The sequence below is a fragment of the Solenopsis invicta genome, chromosome 8 (assembly GCF_016802725.1).
Source record: "Solenopsis invicta isolate M01_SB chromosome 8, UNIL_Sinv_3.0, whole genome shotgun sequence".
NCBI classification, from domain to species: domain Eukaryota; kingdom Metazoa; phylum Arthropoda; class Insecta; order Hymenoptera; family Formicidae; genus Solenopsis; species Solenopsis invicta.
Window position 1 is genome coordinate 9452130 of NC_052671.1, and position 20533 is coordinate 9472662.

Sequence of the window (20533 nt, forward strand, 5' to 3'; positions counted from 1 at the left end):
TGTATTGTTATTAAATCTTGTACATAAATGTTTAATTCAAATTTAATCTTTATTTGATCCTTTTGAACGAAAAAGAAAAAATATTTTTTTGGAAACTATAATTTACTACGTTTAATTAGATTTATCAATACATATTTTATATGACTATATAAATCGGTAGTGACTATTGGGCTCAAATAATTTTTTAATAGTTCTGTGTAATAGTTCCAATAATCCGCGAAAAAACTATGACAAATAATCCAATAGTTTTATTAATAGCTTTACTAATAGTTACAATAGTCCATTTCCGTAAGGGTTTTTTATAATAAAATAATTTTCTTGCTATTAATTAATTAAAATACTTTCATTATTCACAATCGGATGCTAATTTCTTCAATTCTTGTTCATTGAAACGATAACAGTGCCACTTTTCCTTAGTTGTTATATCGTTGGCTCCATATATTTTATAAAATTCTTGTGCTGGATTCCAATTGAGAACCACAAAATCCAGTTTGTGACAATCATTCTCAATTGCTTCCTGCAAATATTTCACAATCAGGCACACATATATATAACTTTATAACTGAATATACCTTTGCGACGGTTTTTAAGAGCTTGATGCCAACATGCTTCCCTCGAAAGTCTGGTGTCACATAGATGTTCTCCAAATACATAGCCTTTCCATACCATGAGGAATACGTGTAATAAAAGAGTGTATACCCAATGACTTTCTTGTCATATGTTGCCACGTTACAAAAATATAATGGTTGTCCATCAAAGCCGTCTCTCTCTAAAGCTAAAATTTTTATCATAAGATATTTTGGGTATACATACCTCATAGTATAACATAAAGACACTTAAATCTCACTCTTATAATCAATTGGTCCATTGGGTATCTTCTCATAGTCCGCCAATTCCTGTCCAAAATAATATATTTTTATTAGTCAATATTTCATCGATTATTAACAAAAATTACCTGTATGAGCATTCTTATGGCTTCACAGTCTTCACGTTTAGCTTTTCGTACAATTATTTCAGACATTATCAATAGTGGATATAGGTTTTGCCTGTAAATGTTGCAATAAATATAAGTATCAAAATATTTAAGATAGACTTGGCAGTATTAAAATTAGAGAATAAAACATAGGAAATACGAGTCAAACGCGGTAATTGGTGCGTCAATAATAATAGTACATATATTTTGCTATCAATACATAAATATGAATACAAATATCGGACGTGTTTCGACTTCCCTTGAAGTCATTTTCAACGATAAAATTCCATTAAAATGACCGTTGTGTGATGTGGTGATCGCGTTGAATAAAACGTTCTAAGTTTTCTCGTCAAGTTTTTTGAAGGATTTTTTTTTATTACAGTATAAGTCTCATTGTCCGACAACATCTCATTTAATTTATTCGTGTAATCACCTCTGTTCAAAGCAACCGTAATATTATCCTTATCAACCTTTGTAATTATCAAATTCGAATTGTCTTTTAAAAAACTTTTAGTAATATATTTGTTTCTGATGGTAACAAGAGAGGGAGGGAAAATATTGTTACAGAAAGAGGAGGGATCAAGGAAAATAGTGAGAAGGTCAGAGAAAACAGAATCGGATGATGCTGTAGAGGCTGTGTTGACGTTATTTAGCAAATTTGAATCAAGTGGATATTGGAAAGTTATATTATTATTACTCCAATAATATTTAATTCCATTGATGTTAATTCCAGATCTACTGATATGTATAGGACAATAGTCAAAGAACTCAAAGAAAGAAAAACTGAATTCTATATCTATAAAGTCAAGCAAGAGAGAAATTTTAGGGTAGTGCTGAAGAACATTCACGCTTTCTTCACCGAGGAATTAAAACAGGCTATTGAAGAGCACGGACACGTAGTAACAAACCTGTGGAATCTAAAACACAAAAAAACCAAGAAACCTTTTTCCATATACTATGTGGACTTAAAACCTAATCTGGAAAACAACAAAGAAATATCCCAGATAGCATAGAGAATTCAAAAAGATTAAAAAAAGAATTCAGGTTTATGTCACCAATACTGAGTTCATTTTGAAATGCAAAAAAAATTCTTTTTCTGAAAAAGAAAGAAAAAGTCACGAAAAGAATTCTTTTTGAATACTGTGTGCTATCTGGGATACAACATAAAGACCTTGATACATTGCCGAGTCGTCTTTGAATCACCGAGAATTAAGCGAGAAATTCCACAATGCGCCAACTGCCAACGGTATGGCCATATAAAAGGTTTTTGTAATAGACAGACCAGGTGCGTAAAATGCGCTGGATATCACCGAATAGCAAATTGTCCAAGGAAGACAAGATCTGAGCAAATTAAGTGTGTCTTATGTGAGAGTAACCACCCGGCTAATTATAGGGGTTGCAGTGTCTACAAGCAATTATAAAAGCTACCCAAGCAGAACAATAAGTCAAAATGACATCAAAGTAATTCACAATTATGTCAAAATGACATCAAAGTGAATCGTAATTGATCGAAAAGTGACTTTTAATGATCATTTTGCAGTCACTTTGACATCATTTTGACGTCGTGATGACTCCCTGTTCTGCTTGGGTAAAGTATCTACCACTTCGACCAAAATCCTACCTAAAGCAGACACGACACAATCCATAACAAAAAATAATACAAATAATACAACAAATTCTAAATTTACATATGCATAAGCTCTTCAATCCCAAACTTGTCAAACAACCATTACAGGGTCCCAAACGAGTGAAAATAGAAACTCAGCCATACGACCTTTAAGAAATCTTAACAATTATAATAAAACAATTAATGTCGCAAATCACCGAATGACAAAAATGCTAACAGATTTCATTATCAGATTCGCATCAAATTCAAGTCATTAAAGATACCCTGCCGAAAATGTGCGATTAAAACCGATTAAAACGGAATCCGTTTTAATCGATTTTAATCTGTTTTAATCGATTCAATCTACGAGCGGATTAAAAAATAATCGGTTTTAATTCTATACGAATCGTAATTGATTTTAATATCGCTTTCGCGAATTATTTCGCAAATATAAAAGGCAGAGAATTGTTGAAAGCCATCGATAAAATGCAACTAGGAGTAGTTTCTTCTGGAGAACCAACGTATTAGCCTACTGATAGAAAAAGGCTGCCCGACCTGAATTTTACTGACACAAAAGGAATTAGTTCTAATTACTTGAGATGTATATCATGTCTCGAACTTTCTTCAGACCACTCACCTATTCTAATAACACTCGCAATTTCCAAGAAAACTACTAATTGCAAACTGCACAACAATAGAACAGACTGAGGTAAGTTTAAAGAGCTAGTTAAGAAGAAATTAAATTTAAAGATCCCTTTAAAAAATGAGGAGAAAATTTCTCAAGTTGTTGAGCACTTCAATGATTGCCTGCAACAAGCAGCTTGGGCATCAACAACTGCAAGCTCTGAACACAAAGACTCTATGTACATACTATCCTCTACATATCAAAAAAAAAATTAAAAAAAAATGACGCTAAGAAAACTTTGGCAAATTACTAAATGCCCAAAAATAAAGAAAAAACTTAACTACGCTGTTAAAGAACTTAAAATTATAATGAATAGAAAAGTAAATGAAGAAATTCAGAATTATCTAAAAAGCATAGACGCTACCCAAGCAGAACAGGGAGTCATCACAACATCAAAATGATGTCAAAGTGACTGCAAAATGATCATTAAAAGTCACTTTTTGATCAATTATGATTCACTTTGATGTCATTTTGACATAATTGTGAATGACTTTGATGTCATTTTAACTTATTATTCTGCTTGAGCTGCATCAACGGATTTTGCGCTTTGGAAAGTCACTAAAAAGCTAAAGCAACCTATCTAACTCATTTATATTAAATCCGAAGGGGAACTGGACTAGAAACGACAAGGAAAAAGCCGAAACATTTGCACAGCACGTGTTTAAACCAAATTCTGAACCGGATCTGACTGATGAAACCAATGACCGAGTCGTTCCACTCGGTGAGTAATATATACCCAGCTCACCCATTGACAAATTCTCCAAAAATGAAGTTAGACGGGCAATCATAAACATCCAAACCAAAAAGGCTCCTGGCTCTGATTTAATAACCGGAAAAATTCTGAAGAAATTGTCGTTAGAGGGTACAACGTATCTTACCTATCTTTTTAACGCGATCCTTAGAACAGGATACTTTCCACCTCATTGGAAAGTAGCGCAAATCAAAATGAAATTAAATCAGGTAAAACGGCAACCGACCCTAAGTCTTACAGACCGATTAGTCTTCTGCCTATAACAGTCAAGCTTCTTGAGACCCTATTTCTATCAAAACTATTATCTTATCTATCAATGCTAGTTATTGAAAATAAAAGACTAATACCCAGCCACCAATTCGGGTTTCATATGAAGCATAGCACAATCGATCAAATACACAAAATAGAAGATAAAATTTTCTCAAAAGATCCTTTGAAGCAGGTGAATATTGCTTTGCTGTGTTTTTAGATATAGCCCAAGCTTTTGATAAGGTATGGCACATAGATTTAATGCACAAAATCAAATTAAAATTACCTGTCGACTTCTACCTATTCTTACAGTCATATCTAAACAACAGATACTATATGGTAAAGCACGGGAATGCATATTTCAAATTGAAGATAAGTCAAGCCGGACTCCCACAGGGCGCCGCAGCGTGCTGGGTCCAATCTTGTATCTCTTATATACAGCCGATCTCCCAACATCCAAGGGAGTTACAACAGGAATCTTTGCCGACAATACAGCAGTCCTAGCAGCCTATAAAGATCCAAGCATAGCATCCAGAATGCTACAAGATAATTTATACAAAATAAAAAATTGGATGCATAAATGTTAAGGCTAACGAAGCTAAATCCACACATGTAACATTTACAACAAAAAGAGAAATATGTCCGCCAGTAACTTTAAATGGCACCCAATTACCCCAACACGACACGTCAAATATCTAGGATTACACTTTGACAAACACCTAACCTGGAAAAAACACATTTTTAATAAACGAAAACAATTGGGTCTTCTTCTTAGTAAGATGTACTGGCTAATTGGACACAAGTTCGAGATGACTTTGGATAACAAACTACTCTTGTATAAGAGTATAATTAAGCTAATCTGATTATACGGTATACAGCTATGGGGTATTGCCTCTAAAACTAATATAAAAATTATACAACGCTACCAATCTTAGATATTACAAATCATAGCCAATGCACCTTGCATTCCCCTATGTAACAAACGAATCATTATATAAGGATCTCAGAATGTCTACAGTTGAGAAGGAAATCAGAAGAGCGACGTCAAAGCATAAAACAAGATTGCAAGATCACCCAAACAACCTGGGTTTCAACTTTGATGAACAAACTGGAATTCCCGCGTAGACTAAAACGCAAAATACCACAAGACTTAGTGTGATATTCTAAGGATAAGGCGAGCCTCTGGGCTTGCACCGAGCAAAACCATTTATCTATGTCATAAAATTACTGAATATCCTCAAGTGTGACAGATTGTAATAATTAGAGAAGCTAAAAAAAATCTGTTATCCACAGTTAAATGGCAGTCAGAAACCACTCCATTCCTTTACTTAACAATCTTTTATCTCTTTCTCCTCATAGAAATCAATCACAACTTTCAAATTTTAGTTAAGATTACTAAAAGTTTTTTAAAAGACAATCCGAATTTGATAATCACAAAGGTTGATAAGGTAATATTACGGTTGCTTTGAACAGAGATGATTACACGAATAAATTAAATGAGATGTCGGACAATGAGACTTATACTGTAATCAAAAAAGATCCTTCAAAAAACTTGACGAGAAAGCTTAGAACGTTTTATTCAACGCGATCACCACGTCACACAACGGTCATTTTAATGAAATTTCATCGTTGAAAATGACTTCAAGGGAAGTCGAAACGCGTCCGATATTTGTATTCATATTTATGTACTGATAGCAAAATATATATACTATTATTATTGACGCATCAACTACCGCGTTTGACTCGATTTCCTACGTTTTATTCTCTAAATATAAATATGTCAAAAGTGTTAAGAATGGATATAGATAGAAAAAAGCATACCTAATATGTGGCGTTTCGTCTATTTTATGTTAGGAAGAGCTCGCCAGATAGTGGTGAATATGATTATAGTACACAGGATTACGTAAAACCGCTCTTTTTATTACTTTACAATATAACAGGTGCTCAGGTAGAATTCGACACACACGATCGGATGGATCGTAGAAGGTGTGTTAACAAAAATTAGCCAGCTTTTATACGCTTCCAGCGCTACTGACCTTAGAAGATACAGACATGGAAGGAGAATGCCTATTGTTCTAAAAAAAAAAAAAAAAAAAAAATATGTCCAGAGAAAATGAGAAAAAAAATTATAGTTGCCTCTCTCTCTTGTAACTGCTCAATAGTGTACATGTGTGGCTTACATTTGCTTGGCCGGTTTTATCCATGAAAATAGGTTAAATTAAGATTCTTTAAGATTCCAAAGTTGTTAAACGTACTTTTTCGCGAACTGTCAAAAGTTAAACAATGGGCTTATATTGCATTTTATGTGGTAAAAAAAATAAAAGTATCCACATATATCTACATCTACAGATACGATGCTTATATAATGATATCATCAGGATATCATCATGATTTTATTTCTCATTTAAAAGTTACCGATAAGATGACACAAAATTAATTTAAAAATGAAAAAAGAAATTTACAGTATATTATAGACAAAATCATTTTTTATAGTTTCCAAAATACTTATATTGTTTTAATATATTGTTAAAATAATGTAAACAATAAAAAATACAATTATAAATAAAAATTAAAATATCTGATATTTATTGTGATCGATGGATGAGATATGACACCGTCATTATGTTCCTATAGTGATTTGCTTATAATAGACTAATGTGTTTCTATATGGGAATGTTGATTTCAAAATACATACAGTTACCCAGAAAACATTTTGCGGGTGAACGTCCAGCAAATCACGCTCAAAAGGGATTTCTACAACGCAAGCAAAACCTTATTCAACTGCGTCATCATAGCGCTAGCAGAACACTAGCACACTTTGTGCGCAATTTCAATAAGCGATATGCACGCAAAACGCTAGCACACTTTGCGCGCGATCTCAATAAGCGATACCCTGCCGAAAATGTGTTATTAAAACCGATTTAAAAAAAGGTAATCCGCATCGATTGGGATTTCGGCACCGAAAATACGGTATTAAGACCGATTGAAAAATAAGATCCGAACCCAGATAGATTTATTAAAACAGAATACATTAATGTAAACGTAATAAATGTTTAGTTTACAAAAAGAAATATTTCTTGTATCCTTTTCGTTAACAAAGATTTAAAAAAAGATTAAATTTGAATTATACATTTAATTTATGTACAAGATTAAATAACAATACAAATTGTTGTTTACATGTAAAGTTATAAAATTTCTTATGGATCAGCGTTTTATACACACGCCATGTTTGAAAAGAATGAGAGCGAGTATTCGTCTCGAAACAAAAATCAGCTCTTAAAAGCGTCACTAAAGTATGAGCTGACGAGTCAACGGGGGTGGCGCCTAGATATAACACCTGTGGCCGCACTCAACTCACGAGAAAATCTCCTGCGGCGTGACCACCTAGCGGTGGCGTTAGCACTCACTTGTTAAATCCATTTCAATCTAAAATTACAGAATTTCAACTTGCGGGCAAAACTTACGCAAACCGCGTGCACAGTTTACATGCATAAGACGCGCAAACTTTGTGCGCAAAAAATGTTATCTGGGTGCAAGCAACTTACGAGCAAATATAATTATCCGATACATCAGCAAATCACATGCAAAATGGTATCCATTTGCATGTGATATGCTGATGTATCGGACAATATCTATCCGTTTGTTTTCTGTTCCTGAACTCCCTGAATTAGTGTGCACTTAAAATGAAATAAATATATATTTGAAAGTTAGTGAAAGCAAGGAACGTTCCAGTGTAGTCTAGTGCAGGTGCAGGAATAGAAAACAAGCCTTATGGCCGATCCATTTGCTGCGAATAGTTTGAAGTCTTCTGACGGGCGACGATTGCTTGCCATTGATCTAGGAAGAACGGATAGATCAGCGCCTGTGTCAATCAGGAAACGCATACCTGTGATTTTATCTGCAACGACGAGGCGATATTTAGTTGTTGCGCCGCTCCCCACTGCTTTAACGGCGGGTCTAGTTTTCCGAGTCCCGTTTTTTTTATTCTCTTTCCATGTACATGGTTTGCGGTATTTCCAAGAGTCTTTCCCGAATTTATAACACATGCCTGTTGGACGGTCTCTTGATTTACTTCTAAATTCGTTTCGATTCCTGGAGAAATCTCTCCTGTCACAGCTTCTGCTTCCGCTGCGGGCTGTCTTCCTCACTAACATCTCGAGCTTTCCAATCCGCTTGGTTAGCACAGCAATTTCAGATTCCGGTATTTGTGTGTCCGCTGTCTCTTCTTTATGTGCCACCATTGCTAGTTCTGGTCCGACACCTGATCTTTCCATTGCATTGTCCGCAATTTTAGCCAATTTGTTCAGTTCCAACTCTCCTACCACTGTGAGAAGTTCTTGGATTCTTTTAGGCAATCTCTGTAACCATAACGTTTGTAGAACGCATGTAGCGACATTATAGTGCCTGCCAACCGTGTTATTTCCCTGAGTAATTCCGATGGTTTTCGATCATTCAATTTCGCTGAGTAATTGGCATAGTTGTGCCTCTTCTGAAGCAGCCAATCTCATTATTAAAGCATTTTTTATATCACCGAATGAATCATCGGACGGCGGGGCGGCAATAATGTTAGCTACGATCTTTGTTGTTGGCGTATCTAAATAGCGGATTACAGCGGCGCATTTTACTGCGTCTGATCTGACATTATATGCTGCGAATTCGTGCTCGAGCATCGCAAACGATTATAGTATGTCTTACATATCTACATTGTAGAGATTGTTTCGGAAAAATCGTATCAGCAACTGTGGGCATGGCCACTCTCAGGCTTCTCTGCTGATACTGATCATCTATTCACGATGCTAGAAATTTGTCAAAGATCTCGGACAGAGAGACACAGCTTGGATGAAATATAATAAATTAAAAATCGAAACCAAAAAGATGTAGATATATTTGACTGAAAAAAATTATGTATACTTTTTTTAATAACGCTGGAGTACATTTAATATTTGTATATAAAATAATCTTTATTTAATCTTATATTTTAAGATTATTTAATAAGATGCATTGCTCAAAAATAAAAACAATTTTGTTTATACCCATTTTATATAATACAATTTATACAAAAAATTCTATATTGAACTTTTATTAACTTTAATATGTGTTTAATATATATTAGAAATGTATATAATACGCATATACATAAATATACAGGATGGTTATCCCAATATTTTGCCACAAGAAATGACATTATCGACTGCAACTCTAAGATTCACCTTGTATGTGTGTATACATGTACACACACATTTAGTCACTCCTGCAGTAAAGTGTTTATTAAAACCTACTATATATATATATATATATATATATATATATATATTTAATAATAAAATAATTTTCTTGCTATTAATTAATTAAAACACTTTTATTATTCACAATTGGATGCTAATTTCTTCAATTCTTGTTCATTGAAACGATAACAGTGCCACTTTTCCTTAGTTGTCATATCGTTGGCTCCATATATTTTATAAAATTCTTGTGCTGGATTCCAATTGAGAACCACAAAATCCAGTTTGTGACAATCATTCTCAATTGCTTCCTGCAAATATTTCACAATCAGGCATACATATATATAATTTTATAACTGAATATACCTTTGCGACGGTTTTCAAGAGCTTGATGCCAACATGCTTCCCTCGAAAGTCTGGTGTCACATAGATGTCCTCCAGATACATAGCCTTTCCACACCATGTGGAATACGTGTAATAAGAGAGTGTATACCCAATGACTTTCTTGTCACATGTTGCCACGTTACAAAAATATAATGGTTGTCCATCAAAGCCATCTCTCTCTAAAGCTAAAATTTTTATCATAAAATATTTTGGATATACACACCTCACAATATAACATAGAGACACTTAAATCTCACTCTTATAATCAATTTGTGGTCCATCGGGCATCTTCTCATAGTCTGCCAATTCCTGTCCAAAATAATGTATATATTTTTATTAGTCAATATTTCAGATTATTAACAAAAATTACCTGTATGAGCATTCTTATGGCTTCACAGTCTTCACGTTTAGCTTTTCGTACAATTATTTCAGACATTATCAAGAGTGAGTATAGGTTCTGGCTATAAATGTTGCAATAAATATAAATATGTCACAAAAGTGTTAAGAATAGATATAGATGGAAGAAAGCAAACCTGATAATTTCTTGAGCAGTTGCGTCAAAAAACCCACCGAGTGTGGTTTCACAATTTTTTAAATACTTCAACAAGATCAACTGTCTTTTTGACTTCACATAGGTTAGTTTGCTGACAATCCAACGAGATCAGTATTATTAATTAAACTGACACTTATGGCATAGATCGACATAGAAAGACATCTTTATGATATCTTTTAGGCGATTTAAGCCGGTCTTTTATAGATGAAAAGCTTCATCTTAAAGCTGAATTTACAACGTTTTCAAATTTGGTTTTGAGTTGATTTTAATGACATTATTACCAATATAAACTTTCTTTTAATTTTCGTAATTTTTCACGAAATTGAAATTAAGGTTATGCTCTAAATTTCAAGATTTCGTCTCTGAATTATTTATGTATTGTTCATGCTACGTTTGCATTAATCTTTTTCGAGTAGTTAAAATACAAGCAACATGAGATATAAATTGGTTAACTTAATTTAGAAAAAAATAATCAAAATTGTTAATAAGTGACTTGTTTATATTTGACCTTAAGAGTATTAAGTAATTGATAAAATTATTAAATATAAAAAAATATGAAATATATTTTATTTTCGATAAGATTTGAATCTTCTACCCATTGATTATTGTTTAAATATTGTAACTTTATTTGACAATTAACTTGATCAGCAGTATTATCCACAGTTCATATTTATTATAATAAAGAAATCAATAATTTTATGTTACTATAAAATATATCAGATGCTATGATCAATCAAATATAAAGAGAAGAGAATTTTGCGTCTTGATCTAATAATAAACTGTTTTTCTTTTCATGGCTGAAGTGATCCTGTGTTTTTGTGTATGGCATGTGTGTAGTTAGTGTCGTTTTCTACTTATCTGCAGATGCTCACTCGTTAAATGTGTCGAGCCTCCACAGGGCTTTTTAACGGCGCTGCGTTCCAGTGTTATTTCAGTGAGACGGGCGCTCTTGGGTTTATATACGTGCCGGCTGTTTCAAGCATCAAAACAAACTCGTGAGTTGTCGATTCTTTCACCACGATCACTTCGGACCAATATTAAATAATTACCCGGGATTAAACAATTAGCACGACATGAGTCGCAGAAAAAGAGCGAAGGTGAGCATCTTTTGCATTTTCCTCATTAAGATTCATCCAAAGATAACATTCACGATGTTTGTGGTTAAACGCAATTAACGCCGATCCTAAAGATAAATTATTGACGGCTTATGTTTCATCTTTCATGTAATAATAAATAAAATGAATGTGTCTTGTCTGGTTTATTTTATAGTTATTCATAAACATTATGTTTTTTTTTCTTTTTCATGAATGAGAAAGTACATTTTGGTTGCGTATACACTTGTGGGATTTTAAAGTAATGGCACATAGTTTAAAAAATTAGAAAATCTATATAAAATCACACAAGAATTATTATTGAATACTAAAATTTTGTTTCTAACTGTTGACCTCTTGATTTTAATTGTGTAATAAGTTAAACCAAGTTTAAAGTTAAGCTACAGTAGTGTAAATGGATCTTAGTAATATTAGTATGTTTAATTGCTATCATGTAGCAACTTGCAGTTATATTTGTTACTTTATTTTTAAACAAATTTTTTTATGTCTGAGCTTTCTTTATATAATGTTTGTTATTTATGAAATGCATATTTAATACAATAATTTGATCACAGGTGGAGTACAGAGAAATGGAGGAAAAATATAATCAGATGGAGGATGAAAATGCCTCGGATACTTCGGAGAAATCTAAAACTGGTCTTGTAACACCTGAGAAGAAAACATCTATGGAGGTGAAAAAGGAATCTGAATCTACAGCATCTGTTCCTTCTGTTTCAAAAACCGAAGTCAAGGAGGAGGATGATCAAGATAGCGATCATGAAGATCCACATGGTGAATCTTACAAATGAGTTATTTATTTTGTAATGTTAATAGGAATATTAATTTTGTATTAATATATCTAGTGAAGGAATTGTTAAATGGTCTGGAAGGTGCAGCCTTTCAAAGTCGTCTTCCATTTGATAAATTGACGTCTACCGAAGCTGCTTGCTTTCCTGACATCTCTGGTGGACCTCCGCAAACACAAAAAGTGTTCTTACATATTAGGAATAGACTTGTGAGTATTTAAGCTAATCTATCTTATTGTTTCTTGTCTAATATGATTGAATTTTAGCTGCAAATTTGGCTGGAAAATGCAAAACAACAGTTAATCATTGAAAATGCACTACCGCAAATTGAATCACCTTATAATAGTGATACAGTACTCGCTCGTAGGATTCATGCCTTTTTAGAGCGGCATGGTTTCATAAATTTTGGAGTTTTTAAACGTCTTAAGGTAATTTAAAAGTTATATGTATATAAACTTTTAGTATTTATTTAATACACTTAATTAATCGGACTAATCTTTTACTAGAGAAACAGTACTGTTCATCATCCCCAATTTTAATATTATATCTCATCCTAATTTTATGGTTTCACAACCCAAATTAGACCTTAACCTTTCTCACAATTTATGAATTTTACAGTTAATTTTTATGAGAGTACAATAACGGCGATAAAAGCTGACACCAGATAATCGTATAAATAAATTTATTGTCTACAAAACAACATATATAACAAAACAACAATAACCAAAATTATATTAGTTAATATGATTAATTTATTTTTTATAGATTTAGTATAGAATAAATTTAATAAAACACATAATATTCTAGCACTGGTTGTTATTCATATTACCATATTTTTATGATTTATTTATTTAGAGCCTTAACTTACTTATTTTATTTTTCACTTTTTATTCTATTTTTTTTTATATGTTTTGCTTTAATTGTTAATTCTGTACATATTAGTAAATTCTGCTTGTAAAATCTGTCCATTAAAATATCTGTCCTTTCCTGTTCTGCTCTTACTGGAAAATATTATTAGCATTTGTTCATACCGACACAAAGCTTTTTACCTTTTTTTGCAAGCCCTAAGCAAACTAATTTTTACGTCATTTTTAGTATGTGACTCAGTAAATATTAAAGCTTATTTGAGTGAACTTGAATGAGTTTCAATTTTTCACAGGATTGGATTACTGCCATTGTCTAATTCCCTAGTCTAGAAGGCCAAAGATACTGCCAAAGATTTGCTTTATACAGATTACTAAATTAAAATCCTTGAGACAAAGGATTAAACCCAGGACTTATTAATTATAAATTCTTTGTTCCTACATGGCACTATGCGATATCTTAAATATCGATGTTGAAATTTGTGTGTATTATACGTACATGTATTACTTGTCACTAGTGAAATAAATAATTTGTTTGTTACAGCCCTTGCCAAGCAAAAAATTAGGTAAAGTTATTGTAATAGGAGCTGGTATTGCTGGATTAGCAGCAGCTCAACAAATGCAACAATTTGGTTTAGAAGTAGTTGTGTTGGAAGCTAGAGTAAGTTGTTAGCAACTGTATTGCTTTAGTCTATTCTTGGATTAATTTTTCTTTCTCTAATTGTTATTAATTTATGTTTTAGGATCGTGTTGGTGGGCGAATTGCTACGTTTCGTAAATCAAATTATATTGCGGATTTGGGAGCTATGGTGGTCACTGGTCTAGGTGGAAATCCTGTAACGACTCTTAGTAAACAAATTAATATGGAGCTTCATAAGATACGACAAAAGTGTCCGTTGTATGAAAGTGACGGCCAAACGGTACATTTAAAATATTTAAATAAAATAATGAAATATACACGAGATTTTATTCCTGTACATTATTAAATTTGATACAATTGTTATCATAATTTCTTTAACAATGAAATTATTTTATAATTATGCTTGAATCACATATTATAAAGTTTAAAAGCAGTATATTTTTATTTGCAGGTTCCTAAAGATAAAGACGAAATGGTTGAACGAGAATTCAATAGATTACTGGAGGCGACCTCTTATCTTTCGCATCAATTAGATTTTAATTACGTAAATAGTGCAGGATCTGGAGGACAAGGTAGTAATACGCGTCCAGTATCCTTAGGTCAAGCATTAGAATGGGTAATTCGTTTACAAGAACAAGGTGTGAAGCAGCGTCAAGTAGCGCATTTACGTTCTGTACTTTCGTTGCAAGGACGATTAATCACTAATCAGCATAGAGTACGTATTGAAAACTTTTATAAAATATTTAATGAAACATTTATTTTTTAAAAATGTATACAATTAGTAGTAATCTGAGCGGATGAGAGTTTCAGCTCATACGTTACCTAAATTTAAAGAGTATCTTTGTGACTTTTATTAAAGGTTACGAATTAAAAAATTTGTATATACAGGATGTATGATTTCGAATTCGCGACCTGTCACTTATGAATCTGTCGCTCTCACACGGAGCCACACATCCATACAATTTATTAAATAATGATTAATTTATGTTGTAGATGATCTCTATTATGGATCGTTTGATGGAATTGAATAAGCAGTACAAGGAAATGACAGAAAGTAAGTCACAAACTCGAGATATTACGCAGGAATTTGTGCTCCGATCTAAACTGCGCGATCTTCATAATGCTTGCAAGGTACATATTTTATTGAATGATACATTTTTATGACAAAATTATAAATAAGATGTGTGACATGTTCATTTGTTTTATTCTTCAGGAGTGGGATCAATTATCAGATCAGCAAAAAGAAATCGAAGCAAAATTACAAGAACTGGAGGCATCACCTCCTAGGTAAATATACATTTTATATTTTATACACAATTATCAGCGTTATGTATTATCACTTGTTATAAATTTCTTTTCTCTTGAATACAGTGACGTCTACTTATCGTCCAAAGATCGGCAGATTTTAGATTGGCATTTTGCAAACTTAGAGTTTGCCAACGCAACATCCTTATCAAACTTGAGTTTGAAGCACTGGGATCAAGACGACGATTTCGAGTTTACTGGAAGTCATCTAACGGGTGAGTTCACTTATTGCATATATAAATAGGGTTTTCAAAACTAGAACAACTCAATTGTATACAAAATTGCATGTGTGATTGTATTATTTTCTGCCATAATCATTTTTCTTTTGTCAATGTGCACGTTACACAAATATTTGTGCACAGTATCAATTTAACAAAAACTAAAATTAACAAATTAATTAATCGCGGGGTATTTAATTAGTGTTATCATGGGGATCGAAACATAAGGGATCCTACAAAATTAGATTCGCGATATACCCGTGTTTGGCTAAAACACGTACGTCCAAGCCTTCCGACGTTTTCTGGAAATTGCTGAAGTAGAAAGGAGATGGTGCAGATAATGAGTGAATTATTCGCAAGTTGCATCTCTTTTATAGGCGTTTGATACTCTCGCTCCTCGCATCTCCCTATAGTTGACTTTATCAACCTTATTGAAAGCCGATAGCATGAGATTCCGTGTAGATAGTCGCCGTATCCCCCGTCCGATCGAGTACCGAGAGTTCTCATTATGTGAAATTATACTATGATCATAGCCCGTAAACCCTTACGAGCTTACTAAAGCGGCGACAGAAAAGCCACGCCGTTAAAAATATTTTACGACCGCCGATGTAAACGGGTATTTTTGCGCTTTATATCGGCAAATAAATCGTTGCCAAGTATTTTAATTTTATGAGATGTATTTATCAAGACATGCATGTACGTTCATATTCTTTATTACACACCATACTAGATCTAGCGATATTAATCAAATTTTACGTTTTATTATGTATTTTAACATACATAAGTACGTAGAAAGTTATAAAATTGGAATTTGATATGAATTTATACTATTTTCGTAAGAGACAATTGGCTTAAATATTTTATTGATTTTGAAAACGTTATGTACTCGAAACTTGCGTGAGAAGATAAAAAAAATTTTTTTTTAATAATTTTTCCTAGTATATATTCGTTGTATTGTCTTTTATTTTTTAGTAATTTTTGAAATATTTGTTTGTGTTGTTCTCACAAAAAATTCTGTTTTCCGCGGACTAAACTAAGAAGATTAGCGTAATATTCACGGCGGAAATCCGACTATCTCCTTAACGACCTACGCGGTACTCAGTGTGCAATCGAAACTAGCCGATATCGTTCCCGCAGTAACGCGGCTTAACTGTGTCACTACCGCGTTGCAATCTCAACGAATCGGTCGGGGCAAGTGGACGTTGTTCCGAGCATCAAGCCAAAGTCGTCCCATCGACGTGAAATGGGGCATATATGACGAGGAGAGAGATCTGTTCCGATTCCCAGGATGACCGATCTGCACAGTTATTTGAGCTTAGCGAACCCACGAGCTCAATACACTCGCATACGTCATATATACACTTGCAGATGTATATGTTTTTGTGAGTGCGCAACATAAAATCAAAGAGAAACAAAGTACAATCTGATTTAAGAATAATGAGAAGAAATACTTATTTAGAACTTATTTAAAATAAAATTTATTTAAGAAAAATTAAATTGACTTATTAAAAATAAAAAAATATAAAATAGATTCCAGAGACATTCTAAATAAGTTTCTAAAATCTATTATATATATTTTTTTGTTTCGAGTTGATTTAGTTGAACTTAAATAAGTTTTATTTTTAATGAATTTTATTTAAAATAAATTCTTTGATTGCGACTCCTGCTTAGGAACGAGAATCAGATATATACAAGGAAAAAACAATTTTGCTTAAGTATCTAAAAATTTAGCTGGATACAGATCTGAATAATTTTTTGTCACGACATAAAATAATTATGTCGGACGTCCAAGCTTATTGCCATAAAATGTCAAAACTTTTTACGGCATTGTTAATCCATGCTTGAACATCCTTCATAATTATTTTGATCTAACAAAATTATTTTTGGATTTATATCGAAATTTTTAAATATTTTAACAAAATCGTTCTTTCCATGTACGTATTATAATAATTGTCTATTCTTCAGTTGATTTTTATTTCACTAATCGTTTAGCAAATGGAATAGATTGAAGCAAGATAGTTACGGTATCAAGTACGCATATGGCTCTGAAGCAGGAATAGTGTATAGAATAATTAGCTCATTATTTTATTTACGTCTCCTAATCGGAAAGTAAATCTGTTCCGATTGGATCGAGCGCGGAATTGCGGAGCATAAGCGGATGCTTTTGTGACCGTGCGAGAATCGGGAGCGTGGCAACGGACAACCCGATGTCCAGCGGGAACGTGGGTTACAGCTCCCCATGACTGACGTGCATCGATGATCATGACGATCTCTCTTGCTGCAGCGGATCCCACCGTTGTTGTCCACCGTGTGCGATTAATGAGATGTAAACAATTTAACGCTAAATTAAGCACGACAATAGGGCTCTCTTTTTTTTCCTGCTCTCTCTTTCTCCTCGTTTCTGAAGCAGTCCCTTTGGCAGCGCTTCGGGCGCGAGCACCGACCTACCCGATATAATCGGGATGGGGACCGAGGTGGACCGTTCGCGGCGCGCTTTTTACGGACCATCAGTTTCTTCTCGGTTTCAAACGAGACCCGCCGACGGGTTGGTCGCGATTTTATCGGGAAACGCACCGAAAGTAAAACAATACTTTACGGGACGTTTCTCCCGTTCCAATTTTTACGGTTCCATCCCTTTCGCTCCGGTACACATCGCACCGGTCTATTCTTTGGTACCTTATCTAGGAAAGAGCAGCCGCTCCTTCGCTTCTACGTCAGAACGATCGAAATTTAATAAAGTGTATGAAAGATTAGTGATATTGACTCTTTGCAAATCGTCTCTTTAAAAATGCCTCGGACATACAGTCCCTGCAAAGTAAATAAAATTTGGAAATGTGTTTAATATTAACACTTTAAGTAAACTATATATATATAAAAGTTGTGTTAATAAAATTATATTTTAATTTAATAACATTTTTATAGTTTGTTATTAAAACTTAAATTATTTGTTACAATTTTAAAGAAAAATCTCAATTTTTTTGTGTAAGTACTTTAAATATTTGAGATGTGTGCAAAGTTTTATTGTGATTGTTTAGTTATTTTGTAAAATAAATAAATAAATTCTGTTTATTTTACAGAGCTGACTTTTGCGTCGCAATGAAACTTTACATAAATTATTTTGAATATTTTAAGTACTTAAATAACAAATTCAGATTTTTTTGTTATTAATTACATTGAAGCACCTGTTTACTTCTTATTGAAATAATTTTTTATCCAGATAGAAAATTATCGTCAACTTTTTTTACTACTTTCAAATGTATTGTAAAACAATCTGTAATTTTTTCACAATTTTTTTAATGTTTTGAGAAATGCCATATATACATCCTTAAAATACCATTGAAACACTCATTTTTTAAATATAATAAACATGAATAATATTTGCTGTATATTTTTTTTAACAATTCGAGGACAGTGCACGACGATGCGAATTTATGATTACGGATCACAAAAAAAGGAAAAAAATTATCGAGAATTTATTACAATCTTTCAGAAGAATCTTTCTTCTCTGAAAAAAAAGGATGTCTGATTGATGCGATTGAGCGAATTCTTTTCTCACATTGTCTCTCCCTTGACCACTCGCCGTCACGTACCGCGGAAATGTTCGGCAACAATTTCACATGCACTTTTGATCATATCCGCGTGAACGGCGCGAAGTTAAGACGGAACAAAAAAGTGCGTAAGGCTGGCTCACGCCGCCGTTGCTCCTGTTGCACGAGGAAAAACATAGCGACGTGATCTCGAGGTTCTATTTTACCCCGATCTCCGTGGGCTTCTTCCCAGTCCACGCACGTTCGCGCTCCGAGACCGAATACTGCGAATACGTGCCGCTGCGCTCTTTCTTCCCGTACTTTATGCGGTTATTGATCCGACCTATGCAGTCGAAGCTATATTCCCGGGGAATATTCGGCGCGTCGAAATTTATGGATGTATCCCGAAGACGCCGGCCGTCACGGTGGTATCGCCTCGACCTCCGTCACCGTTTCCTCGATCAGCCATATAAACGTGGAGTTACCGAGCTCTGTTTGTCGGCAACGAGAGACCGCGTCGTCGGCGTTTTTGGGATCTGACATCGATTTTCCAATGCCCGTAGACAGCTCGACATATCAGGCACGTGACGATGCACAGAGTAAACTTCTCTTCCGCCGAACTTTTCCCGTGGATTTCCCGTGGAAAACAGTTCTTCCATAACGAAAATTTTATTGGACGCCCTCTCCCTTTTCGCAATTCTTCAGATCTTTTATTCATTTTATTATCGTAGTACCTTGATAATTGAACGTCAAGTGAAAAGATCTTGAAAAGCTCATCTGAGATCGATCATTTATATCTGACGCGTCATTGCGCAGAGGGTCTTTCCCGTCTCCTTCGTTCGCCGTTTTCAATTTATTAAATAACTCTGCACTCGTAGGACGAACGAAGCCCGCGCGATAAGAGGATCCACGAACAACTTGTCTCTCTCGAGGGACACGCCCGCGTAGCTCGAAGTCGCGGTGTTCACGAAACACCCTGTATATAAGCTTCCTCCGAAGCGAGAAGAGGTCCGTGTAAGATCATGCAGGAGCGACGGGTCGGGGGGAGGGACGGGGGGCCATTTACGACGTATCGAAGACTTCTATACGCCGTTCGTTGACTCCGATCGTCGCATTCCACGCCGTTCGTGTGTCGCTTCCAAAATTATATTGTCGTAAAGCTGACTTCACGCGCGCGGGGTCCCCGCCCTCCCTCCCTCCTCTCCGCCCGCGATCTTCCTCCTCCGTTGTTACAAGAGAGGAGTTACAGCCGGAGTGGTAACATCCGCGCGTGGGGTTCCCGAAGCACGCGAATGTCCTTCGCAGGATCTCGCGAAGCCGGCCGTCGCGTCCGGTCCCGCTTGCCATCCTTCCCCTCCTTTCTCTCGAGTTCTTCTTTTCGCGCCTCCGCGCATCTCCTCGCGCGCGTAATGCGTGCCGTTGCTCGCGATATACCGTACGCGTCGTTAACGCGTGCATTTTTTTAAATTAATCGGGATCGGGACACGATAAAGGAGATTACTTGGCTGTAATGCCGGCGATGACGCTCCCTCGAGGCGCGAACCGGGTACGTCGTGGGGACACGGCGAAATTCCCCCCGGTGCGCGATCGCGCTAATTGACGCGAGGATAACCCGGCGTGCTTTTATCGGGGCTCGAAGCGATTTTGCGGCATCCCGCGA

General features: G+C 34.6%; 3 protein-coding genes across 4 annotated transcripts in view; 1 reads left to right on the plus strand and 2 right to left on the minus strand.

Moving 5' to 3' along the window:
- Positions 1-284: 284 nt before the first annotated feature.
- On the minus strand, positions 285-7345 carry LOC113002937 (thialysine N-epsilon-acetyltransferase). Of its 2 annotated transcripts, XM_026130094.2 has the most exons (5): positions 6086-7345; positions 956-1046; positions 848-896; positions 573-775; positions 285-517 (listed from the first exon to the last, which is right to left on the minus strand). In XM_026130094.2, exons 2-5 carry the CDS (start codon positions 1019-1021, stop codon positions 347-349), a joined length of 489 nt encoding a protein of 162 aa, XP_025985879.1. In that variant the 5' UTR covers positions 1022-1046; positions 6086-7345; the 3' UTR covers positions 285-346. The 2 variants fall into 2 exon arrangements, with proteins under 2 accessions (XP_025985879.1, XP_039309052.1); XM_039453118.1 differs by lacking the exon at positions 6086-7345 and having other exon boundaries at positions 956-3698.
- Positions 7346-9598: 2253 nt separating this feature from the next.
- Positions 9599-10926, minus strand: LOC105200955 (thialysine N-epsilon-acetyltransferase). Its single transcript, XM_026130096.2, has 5 exons — positions 10404-10926; positions 10241-10331; positions 10128-10179; positions 9853-10055; positions 9599-9797 (listed from the first exon to the last, which is right to left on the minus strand). Exons 2-5 carry the CDS (start codon positions 10304-10306, stop codon positions 9627-9629), a joined length of 492 nt encoding a protein of 163 aa, XP_025985881.1. The 5' UTR covers positions 10307-10331; positions 10404-10926; the 3' UTR covers positions 9599-9626.
- Positions 10927-11291: 365 nt separating this feature from the next.
- LOC105200954 (lysine-specific histone demethylase 1A) overlaps positions 11292-20533 on the plus strand; it is a 130424-nt gene continuing 121182 nt past the window's right edge. Inside the window, exons 1-10 of the mRNA XM_026130099.2 lie at positions 11292-11520; positions 12090-12306; positions 12378-12529; positions 12587-12748; positions 13728-13844; positions 13927-14103; positions 14275-14538; positions 14817-14954; positions 15037-15110; positions 15195-15343. Of these exons, the coding sequence (XP_025985884.1) occupies positions 11497-11520; positions 12090-12306; positions 12378-12529; positions 12587-12748; positions 13728-13844; positions 13927-14103; positions 14275-14538; positions 14817-14954; positions 15037-15110; positions 15195-15343 (1474 nt within the window). The 5' untranslated portion in view covers positions 11292-11496. The remainder of the gene's footprint in view (positions 11521-12089; positions 12307-12377; positions 12530-12586; positions 12749-13727; positions 13845-13926; positions 14104-14274; positions 14539-14816; positions 14955-15036; positions 15111-15194; positions 15344-20533) is intronic.